This window comes from Sinocyclocheilus grahami, unplaced genomic scaffold, assembly GCF_001515645.1.
Source record: "Sinocyclocheilus grahami isolate Dianchi unplaced genomic scaffold, SAMN03320097.WGS_v1.1 scaffold823.1, whole genome shotgun sequence".
NCBI lineage: Eukaryota > Metazoa > Chordata > Actinopteri > Cypriniformes > Cyprinidae > Sinocyclocheilus > Sinocyclocheilus grahami.
Window position 1 is genome coordinate 447414 of NW_015506002.1, and position 11446 is coordinate 458859.

General features: G+C 38.3%; 1 protein-coding gene across 1 annotated transcript; it reads left to right on the forward strand.

The window, feature by feature from the left end:
- Positions 1 to 277: 277 nt before the first annotated feature.
- LOC107562435 (glycosylated lysosomal membrane protein-like) lies at positions 278 to 7324 on the forward strand (the record flags this gene model as incomplete). Its single annotated transcript, XM_016247070.1, has 4 exons — positions 278 to 580; positions 912 to 1106; positions 1177 to 1395; positions 7064 to 7324. Coding segments are annotated over 4 exons (978 nt in total), but the record flags the coding sequence as incomplete, so codon positions are not given.
- Positions 7325 to 11446: the final 4122 nt, after the last annotated feature.

Here is an 11446-nt window from a genome sequence, read left to right on the forward strand (position 1 = left end):
CCCATAATATAAATTGTTTATAGGCCACATATTAGGCTTTTTTTTAGGTTTTTAATGTTTATTTTTTAGTGTTAATGAAAGTGACACCAAAACTTTGGCTGTCTATAAAGGGTTAGAAAGCTCTCGGATTTCATAAAAAATATCTTAATTTGTGTTATGAACATGAACGACACGAGGGCTTTTAATTTGCCATAATGGGAGTTAGACAAGTTATACAATTTGTTACACAATTATAAATTGAAACATCTACAATTCTAATTATTTGTGGTCAATCTAATATAATATCTCATCTCTCTTGATTTGTCAGGTGTCTGTAGAGCTGAATCCCGGTCTGACTCCTCCGTCGGTTCTTCCTCCCGGAGTGGGTCTGGTTCATGTGCGAGGACTGGGGCTCAATGACACGCTGCACTTCTTGCTGTGTAATCATGGAGCTCCAGCACTGCTGATGGTTCACACTTACAGCACACAGTCAGCAGTGCAGGTGGACTGGCCCTCCTTCATCAACCGCAGTTCATCAGGCAGCCTGAGGGTAGAGCCGCAGACCAGTGTGCGGTACAGCAGGGCACTAGTGTTCACCAGAGTAAATACACTCAATACTACATGAATAAATAAGTAGTTGAGATTTGATGTATACATATGCAGTCTTACAATAACTATTTTTCTTTTTATTATTACTAGAAATGCACTAAATTGCCTAATCTAACCTTGCCATTGTGTCTTTGGGACACTGATGCCTTTAAATGTGGATGGATTAATGGATAAATAATAGATGAATGGATGGATTGACTCATGGATAGATTATGATGAATGGATAAATGAATGGATGGACTGATGATGACATTAAAGAACGAAAGAGCATAAATAAGAAATGAAGGTTAGAAAGCATGAAGACTGCTGTGTCTGTTTCTTAGGTGTGGGAGTATGATGACGTCAGTAACACCGCCGACCCCCAGCAGACCCCAGAGTCCAGCTTTTACCCTCCATACGAGCTCCAGAACTTCATCTGGTCCGACCCAAAGATCACTGTTAACCAGACAGGTCACACAGTAACACTGTGCGGCAGAGAGAAAACAGAGAGTTTCCTCAACGGCTCTCTCTGTCTGCAGGTGAGCAGAACTACAGTGACAAACAGCAGGTTCTGTGTAGATTTGTGTCTGATTTCTCTTCTATCATCAGTTCTCAGCATTCGAGTCAGTGGGTCGTGATCAAGTGTGGCCAAATCTCCGTCATAACGCCAACTCCTCGCAGCTGCGCGTGTGGCTGGACGGCGTGACGCCGCGAGGAAACCACTCCAGATTCGCTCTGGAGTTTCAGTCTGTTGGAGACTCAGTATTCCGGGAAAGAGCCTATGACTGCAGCTGCATAGACGATGAGTACAAACCCTTTTTCTTTCAGGTAAACACTTCAGCAAACCTGCACAATGTCTCAGATTTTTGTCTCCATCATATTTGATACACACACTTCTAAGGCTCTAAATGATCAACATGATCAATTAAACCTGTCACACAATCTGCTCCATGCCTTCTGCTGTCTGACTGATAGTTTAGACTTTTTTTAATGAAGTTAAAGGCCTTTTAGAATAATTGTACAAACGTCCAGCTTCAGCTCGAGCTTCACTTGTCTTTTTGCTGTCAAACATTTACTGATTTTCATCAAGGAAACGTCAGAATAACTCCAGTAATATCTCCAGATGAACACTTACTGAAGCAGCTCAGCTTTACTTGATCCTCCATCAATAATTTTTTTTGAAAAATCAGTGGGTCTCAAATCTGATCATCAGGATCTTCTGAGGAGCGTTTGTTTCCAGAAGCTTTACTTTCACTGTTCCTCAGCAGAGGAATGATCTTCACAAGCCTCCAGAGCGTTTATTTGTTCATCTCTCAATCAGCACTGGATTTCAATGCATTATATGTTTGAATTATTTAAATCTCATCTTACTAAGACATATTATTGGAGACAGGGTTGGGCCGATAGACGATGCCATCGTCCATCGCCGATGGCTGATAGACATCTCAATGTTGAGCCGGCATCGTGATCCCCCCCCACACCCCTCGCAATCTGCCGCATCCCAATACCGTGTTCGGAAAGAAAATGATGTGTAGACGGAACCCCTAAAGGGAATAAATACGAGATGGAGGAAAATATATATTTCAATATTTTCCCTCGCAGTATATCATTGGGTAATTATACTACATATATTTCGGGCATCAGGGAGCCGCTATTATACCTGGCACTGAAACTGATTTTGAATGCACGATTGCTTTTTAGTTTCACTTTCAATTTCGAGATTTGCGATCGCACATACTCTGTTTATAGGCTACTATGGAGCAGCAGTACTTACCACACATTTTACAAGATTAGATGTTTGTCATTGATGCTCAGGATCTGCAAATCATTCGCCATCGTCCTCAGTCATCTCTTCTTACTCTGTTTATGTGGTAAGTGAAATTGTATGTACTGTAATGTAACAGGCAAGGTTACATCGTGTCTACACCGGACGCAACCATTGTCGTGTCGTGCCGCGCCATGCCACATCAGCTAAAGTCTGTCTACAATGGACGCCACAAAGCGACCGTTCAAAGTCATTTGAAATTTGTGTCAGCACGTCATAAATAGAACGCGGCAGCAGTTTACTGTCTGGGATTTGTCATGTCGCACCGCATTTAGTGTAGACATCATCACTGATTATAATAAGTTCTATACACTAATCTATATATAATGAATCTCTATTATAGATCAGTGGTTCTATAGTATTTTGTCACACCGCACCGCTCGCGTCCGGTGTAGACACGGTGTTTGGAATCGTTATTTGGGTCATTCTACAGAAACGTCCACTTTTGCTCTTCTTACTCTGTTTATGTGGTAAGTGAAATTGTATGTACTGTAATGTAACAGGTTACATTGTGTCTACACCGGACGCAACCATTGTCGTGTCGTGCCGCGCCATGCCACATCAGCTAAAGTCTGTCTACACTGGACACCACAAAGCGACCGTTCAAAGTCATTTGAAATTTGTGTCAGCACGTCATAAATAGAACGCGGCAGCAGTTTACTGTCTGGGATTTGTCGTGTCGCGCCGCATTTAGTGTAGACATCATCACTGATTATAATAAGTTCTATACACTAATCTATATATAATGAATCTCTATTATAGATCAGTGGTTCTATAGTATTTTGTCACACCGCACCGCTCGCGTCCGGTGTAGACACGGTGTTTGGAATCGTTATTTGGGTCATTCTACAGAAACGTCCACTTTTGGTGTGGCAAGATGTCTTAAAATGTATTTCTTTTTTTAACATTTAAATTTAGACCACATTATTAGATTACCTTTTGACTTTATGAATACACATAAATAACAGCTTAATGATTTTTTTTTATTTTTTGTATATTTATTTAAAGACCGCATGTACCCTTTTTCTTGTCACTGGTGTTACCTTACTTCTTTGGCAACTTTAAAGGTTTTTATGAAATATTATTTATCTTTTTTTTCAGCACATGTAGTCAGAGTTACATAAAAAATAATGATAATGCAACAAATAAGGAGATTATGTTTTATTTATTTTAATCAGGTTTGTTAAAAGTGTGACTGAATGATGTTAGTTCCTTTGCACAAACATGTGCTTTAACAATGAAAATATTAGAAAAACAGTTATAAACAAGTAATGATGCAATCCTTTAAATCGTAACTCTTGAGTGTAGCAGAATTCAATAGATGTACAATTATTATCATGTCACATGTGACACATTTTATAGAATGTGACAGAAAAAAACAGACCGTAACACCAGTGGCATACATAAGACCAAACACCTTTATTCTTCAGCTATAATTAACAATTACTAAATTGTTACATTTGGCATACATTTGCCAACTAGTGAAAACAGTTAGTAAAAGAACATAAACATAATTTAGTGTGTTCTTCCTCCCTGTAGTCAGTCTGCTGACATCATCCCTGAGGAAAAATGGTCTGACAGATTTTACAGTCTCCTTCTGTATGCTAGTTTCTTGGACTTGCTTTGTTTTTCTGATGGTTCGAGGATCACAACCGATGAGCTTCTTACAGTATGTCTTGCATTTGTATTTTTTGATCAGCTTCTCTGATACCAGCTGTGCAAGACTTTGTTTTGACTTTGTGTCTTTAAAACTTTTGTATTTGTATTTCAGTGTTCCCAAAACAGCGAAGTGATATTTCAGGGCTTTCCTGACTTGGGTGTTGGCTCGCTGACCTTGAAGAATTCTTTTTGTTTTAACTTCTGGGCTGTCAAGATTTGCACGCTGCAGTCGTATGTTACGTTTCTTCACCTTTTCATATCTTCGTTTCCAAGTGATGATCTTGTCTTTCAGTTTCTTTATCTCCCTTTGTTTCCTTTGTGCATCTCTCCTATGTTGTCTCCTCCCTTGTTGTAGTTGTCTGTAAAGCAAAAATATTTTCTTGAAAAAAGGTTCTGACTCATTTCACCCTAGCTTGTTTCTCCCTCTCTCTTGCTCTCTCACTGTATGTGTCTCTTCTTCTGTGTGTGTGAATGTGAAGAATAGGTGATAGGGAAAGAGCAAAAAGGGTATGTGAGTATTGGTGTGAATATCCAGAGAAGCAAATCCAGATGTGACATATGATAATGTAAATGGTGTGTGTGTGTGTGCGCGTTTTTGTGACAAATGAGGACATACATTTGTATAATGACAAAGGTATGACAGGTATTACAAGGAGAAGGTGACTTTTCAGGACATTACCCCATGTCCCCACTTTTCAAAACGCTTATAAATCACACAGAATGGAGTGTATTGAAAATCTGAAATAGCACAAAGTCTCCTGTGAGGGGTAGGTTTAGGGGTAGGGTTGGTGTAGGGCAATAGAATATACGGTCTGTACAGTATAAAAACCATTAATCCTATGGGATGTCCCCACTTTTCACAAAAACAAACCTGTGTGTGTGTGAGTGTTAGCGAGTGTGAGTGTGTGAGAGTGTTAGAGAGTGTGTTTGTGAGTGTATGTGAGAGAGAGAGAGAGAGAGAGAGAGAGAGAGAGTGTGGTGGCAATACACACCCTTTGCTTAGCCATTTTTTCCACAATCAGGCAGAACCCAAACACCTCCAGACTGGAAGGTAGCAACAGGTCAGGAAGGAACGCCATAAAAACCCCATGGTGCAGGTAAGAGATAAAAACATCATAAATCCAGTCATAAATACATCAAAAGTCAGATCTAACATCTGTTTTGATCTTTTGATTTAAATACCCCACTATCATGTCAGTCAGGGGTGTCAGGACCCCGGTGATAGCCATAAATCAGGTCATAAATCTGATCTTGTACACATTTGACATATGACAACCTGTCAATCAACACTGACAGGGGTCATAAATCAGGTCACAAATAACCAATCTGACACAAAGTGTATGGTAATACTACTTGCATCTTTGCTGACGGACCCTCCATGCCTTATGTTCACGTCTCTTCCCCCTTTCACTTAAATAGCTTATTCTCTTTCTCTTTTTTGTTTCAATGTCTCTGACATAACTCTGTTTCCTTTTCTGCAAGTATTCTGCTCTACGTTCAGGATCTGCATCCCTACGCTGTCTGTAAAGTCGCTGCATCTCAGCTGCACTCAATTTAGCCATACCTGACCAAAGGAGGATTAACAATGATAAATAAAAGTTAGAATCACAAAATCATAGTGCTATTTTATGCCAAAGAACTAAATTAATAGCTTTGAATTAAGTTTATCTAAAATGGGAGTCACTGGTGTTTCCCATAAAGAAGGTAACACCAGTGACAATTTTCATGAAAAATGCATTTTACAAAATGGCTACTGCTAGGTATCAAACCACATTTTGTCAATCATGGTATACTCTCTAAATGAAGTAATTTAATCCAATTGTATTCTTTATTTATTTCTTTTTTTTTTTACAATTCTCTAACAATAAAGTAGGTCACACCAGTGACGTCAACTAAAAGCTTCATATGAAATCATGAGATAAATGAGACCATTTCTGATAACTGAAAAGAGACAGTGGACTTTCCATGGGCTTGCCTTCATAGATCTTCAGGAAAGGGGAAGGAGGTAGTCGAGTGATGTCAACAGTGTGATTTTTTTATTCCAAAATAAAAGACATTTGTTAAGCGGTAACACCAGTGACATCCAGGGGACCACTATTTTCATTATATATTTTATAATATTTATTTGGCTTTTTTTTTTTAATGTCATTTACATGATATATATGATAGTTACGAATACATTGTATTTTAAATGGTAGAAAAAATCATGTATTTGATCGTTATGAATAGACTTTTGTATTTTAAATGGTAGAAAATCCTGTTTTTGACCTCAAAATAAAGCACTTTCCCTCTGTACATGGCTGTTGGGACAAGCAATTTTGTGGTACTTGGAATTCTATATAATTAATAAAAAAAAATAATGCCACATTGATAGCTCAGGAAGGTGTAATTGTTCAAATAACATATTGTTTATGTGTATTTCAATTGTAATATTTCTGTAAAGTCTAGGGACAGAAAAGTGGACGTTTCTGTAGAATGACCCATTTGTCTTCCGTGCCTTATAAGGATTCACGCTTCGGGCACACGTCATGTCATCGTCCATCGCGATGTTTCACTCTAGACATCGTCCGATGCCAATTTTGTAGACATCGCCCAACCCCAATTGGAGATATAGAGTAACGACTGATATTTATATCATTTTAAGCAAGTATCTGCTATATCGTTGCTATATTTATATTACAAGCATCAGAATTCATTCATCATATAAATATCAGCATTTGCACCAAATGGCATATTTTTGCTGTGTTTGAGTCTCTGAAAAAAGTTTTTTTCCTCCATGTTCTCACCATATCATAATATATTAGCCATACAATCCTGATGGATCAAATATGTACAAAAAAATTTAAAAACCACATGCAATTTTATTCTAGTGTTGTTGTTTTGTTTTTTTTGTCCAAAAAAATCAGATTTTCCTTACTATTAATTAATATTGCCAGGGTGTACATGGTGAATATGAATGTATGTTGATGTTTTCCTGTATAAAGCAAGCGTTTATCCCATCTCTTCTGTCAGGTGTCTAATTGGGTCTCGTTTCCAGTAAATGGCGACAATGTGTGGGGTTATAATCAATGGAAACCCATGGCGTATCGTAAACCAAACCCGGATGCCACACCCTGCAAACACTCCGAGCTCGTGTCTATGGACCAGATCCCTCAGTCCCGTCTGGTTCAGGCGTATTTCATAAAAGATCCTCAGACTTACGGCCTGAACATCAGCTTCGGCATCGCTGGAGACCCAGTTTTTTACAATGCCACCAAATACATCAGCTGGTGAGTCAAACACTGGGAGTTTATTTGACATTTTTCATCAGGAGCATTAGAGACTGAACTGAGAAAATGACTAAAGTGAGTCTGTGAGGGACATAGGTACACTGTATCCTGATGGATCAAATATGTACAAAAAAAATTTAAAAACCACATGCAATTTTATTCTAGTGTTGTTGTTTTGTTTTTTTGTCCAAAAAAATCAGATTTTCCTTACTATTAATTAATATTGCCAGGGTGTACATGGTGAATATGAATGTATGTTGATGTTTTCCTGTATAAAGCAAGCGTTTATCCCATCTCTTCTGTCAGGTGTCTAATTGGGTCTCGTTTCCAGTAAATGGCGACAATGTGTGGGGTTATAATCAATGGAAACCCATGGCGTATCGTAAACCAAACCCGGACGCCACACCCTGCAAACACTCCGAGCTCGTGTCTGTGGACCAGATCCCTCAGTCCCGTCTGGTTCAGGCGTATTTCATAAAAGATCCTCAGACTTACGGCCTGAACATCAGCTTCGGCATCGCTGGAGACCCAGTTTTTTACAATGCCACCAAATACATCAGCTGGTGAGTCAAACACTGGGAGTTTATTTGACATTTTTCATCAGGAGCATTAGAGACTGAACTGAGAAAATGACTAAAGTGAGTCTGTGAGGGACATAGGTACACTGTAAAAAGTGATAACCTATAATTATTACCTTAAAGAGCTATTTCTACCTTAATTAACCCATAAAAACTTTGAATAACTTGAATAAAACCAGTTATTTTAGATGCTACAGTTTTTTTTCTTTCAAAAGGTTCAGTCATTTTCCCCCATACTTGCCAATCTGTTATTTTTTTTAATTATTTTTGAATATTTTAATAAAAATATTAAAAATGCTATATTTATATGAAATTAATATTACATTGTATTTAATTGATTGCAATTTTTTATTGGGTCTGAGTGTCCTGTAGTTTCACATTAATTACAATTGAGAACAACAATAAAGCCCATATTTTCACCTACTTTGTATTTTCATTTTGGTAAAGATGTGCAGTTTAAAGTACATCTGCTCATATTTCATTAGCTTAAAATACAGAATACTGATGTTTCATACGAATCATCTGTGTGTGTTTTGACACTTGAAATATTTCGAAATACACAAATTTACATTTACATTTATTAATTTGGCAGACACTTTTATCCAAAGTAACTTACAATTGAGGAATACAACAAGCGATTCATCATAGGATGGCAATAAACACGAGAAGTGCCCATTATACAAGGTTTCAGTCATCGTTCAAAATAGTAAAAGCTAGGACAGGAAGGAATTAAGTAAGGGATAATGAGAGCATAGAAAAAGTGAAAGCAAAGAGAATCTTTATTTTATTTATTTATTTATTTTTAATAGGAGGATGTAGTTAGATGCTCACGGAAAAAATTAGTTTTCAGTTGTTTCTTGACAAGTGTGAGGGATTCGGCTGTCTGGATGGAGTTAGATAGGTCATTCCACCAGCAGGGAACAATGAAAGAAAACGTCCTTGAGAGTGATTTTGAGCCTCTCTGTGATGGGACCACAAGACCGACTGCAGGCTTCTGGAGGGGATGTAGACTCGTAAGAGTGAGTGGAAGTAGGAGCACCAATGTCTTGAACTTGATGCGAGCTGCGACTGGAAGCCAGTGCAGAGAGATGAGAAGCGATGTAACATGGGCTCTCTTGGGCTCATTGAAAACAAGATGTGCTGCTGCATTCTTAATCATTTGCTGAGGTCTGATTGCACATGATGGAAGTCCAGCGAGAAGAGCATTGCAATAGTCCAGCTTAGAAATTACAAGGGCCTGGACAAGAAGCTGGGTCACATGTTCTTTTAGGAAGGGCCTGATCTTCCTGATGTTGTGTAGTGCTAACCTGCATGATCGTGCTGTTTTTGCAATATGATCTTTAAAGGTTAGCTGCAAGTGATGTTCTTTCATCCATGCCGAGATGTCCGTCAGGCAGTCTAAGATCCATGCAGGTACCGTTGGATAATCTGGTTGAAATGAGAGGTAGAGCTGTGTGTCATCAGCATAGCAATGGTAGGAAAAATCATGTGCCTGAATGATGGGTCCCAGTGATGTAGTGTATATAGAGAAGAGGAGCGGTCCAAGGACTGATCCCTGAGGAACCCCAGTGATGTAGTGTATATAGAGAAGAGGACCGGTCCAAGGACTGATCCCTGAGGAACACCAGTGACCAGTTGATGTGATTTGGATACCTCTCCTCTCCAAGCCACCCTGAATGACCTACCTGTGAAGTAAGACTCAAACCAGTGGAATGCAGTTCCGGTGATGCCCAGCGATGAGAGGGTGGACAGAAGGGTTTGATGATTAACAGTGTTGAATGCAGCAGATAGATCTAGCAGAATGAGAACTGAAGATTTGGACTCAGCTCTTGCACTCTGCAGTGATTCAGTGACTGTTTCAGTTGAATGGCCACTTTTAAATCCAGATTGATGTTGATTGTGTATTGTCTAGCTTGTTGTGCTATGAGAGGAAGGAAGGCTTTTGGTTGAACACTTTGTTCAAGTGATTTTGCTATGAAAGAGTGGAGAGACACAAGCCTATAGCTTTCAACAAGTGAGCTGTCTAGTGTCGTTTTTTAAGCAGTGGCGTTACACGAGCCTGCTTGAATGCAGTGGGAAAAATGCCTGTGAGAAGAGATGTGTTGGTGATGTGTGTGAGTGAAGGCGTACGATAACAGATCAAACATGCAAGTGCAAACAAATCATTTGTTTGTTTTTAATACATTTTTCATACATTATGTTTGTTTGTCCCAAAATTCTGCTTGTAAAATCGATTAAATTGGGCAGAATTATGACAATTGCACACATTTTCTCTTTAATCCTGAAATATATGCAAATGTTTTAATAATTATTAAAAACTGCACTGCTGTAGGTTCTCAGATGGGGTTGCCCAAAGCCTAATTATGAATTCAGAAAGACATGGATAATGAATAACACATTCTACGGAGTCCCTAAAGGGACATGGTTAGTCTTGCCGTGGTACAGTAGTCAGTCACATTACAGTACATCAAATTTCACTTATCACTTGAAGATAGTAAGGAGAGAAGACTGACAGGACGATGTCGAAGGATTTGGTGCGTAACAGGTCCTGAGTGTCACTGACAAATATCTTGTAAAATCAGTACCGCCTAAAATCATACCCTAGGTTATATATTGTATTTACAACTGATAAATTAAATATTTACTATTTGATATTATGCATGACTGTAAAGCTTTTGTCATTTATTTAATAAAAACATCCATTATGATGAGCCTTTTGTTCTTCAGAAGGATTGGTAAGGTTAGATAGATAGATAGATAGATGGATTGATGGATAGATGGATACCCGAATATCTATTGATGTCCTCATCACTTTTAATTTTAGGGCTGGGTGTTATGACCATGGTTATGATGATATATAACAATTATATTAGCGATCATCTAGCTAAATTGCATTTATAGTGTTTTCTAGCAGATAAAACGTTCACAGGCTTTGCATTATGTACTTATGTATAGGCTATAAATGTCAGGAAACTAGATTCCTGGCCACATGTCAATGTCCATGGACAACTGGTTCTTTTGTCATTTGTAAAGACCACTGTCGACTCCACCTGCCTTTAAGTGAAGCAGATAATTGTTTGTTTTACTCCTGTTTTCACAGTTTGCCCTACTAAAGCCATTTACATTGCAGGATGTTTTGCCACTCATTCCCAGTCATTGCATACCCTCTATACACACAGAGTGCACGTAATTGCAAATTGGAAAATGAAAGGAAAAACAAGCGTGCATTTAAAAATGTTTTCAATAATTCAATAAATCACCATGTCCCTTTAGGGGCTCTATAGAATGTGTAATTTCCTTTCTGAACATGGTATTCAGATTTGGGCACATCCCTAGTTCTCAGGGATTCTTATATATGTTGAGTTTTTATGTTTTTAACGTAACTGTAGTATATGGGGGAGTTTTTTAATCATTCATTTGCACTATGTAGAAACACTCTAAAATCTTTTATAAAAGGCTTATAAATATAGGTTCAAAAACTTTAATTCTTCTCTATATAAATATACTGAACACTATTCTGTGGACTTAAGTTTTGTGTCCACTGTGGA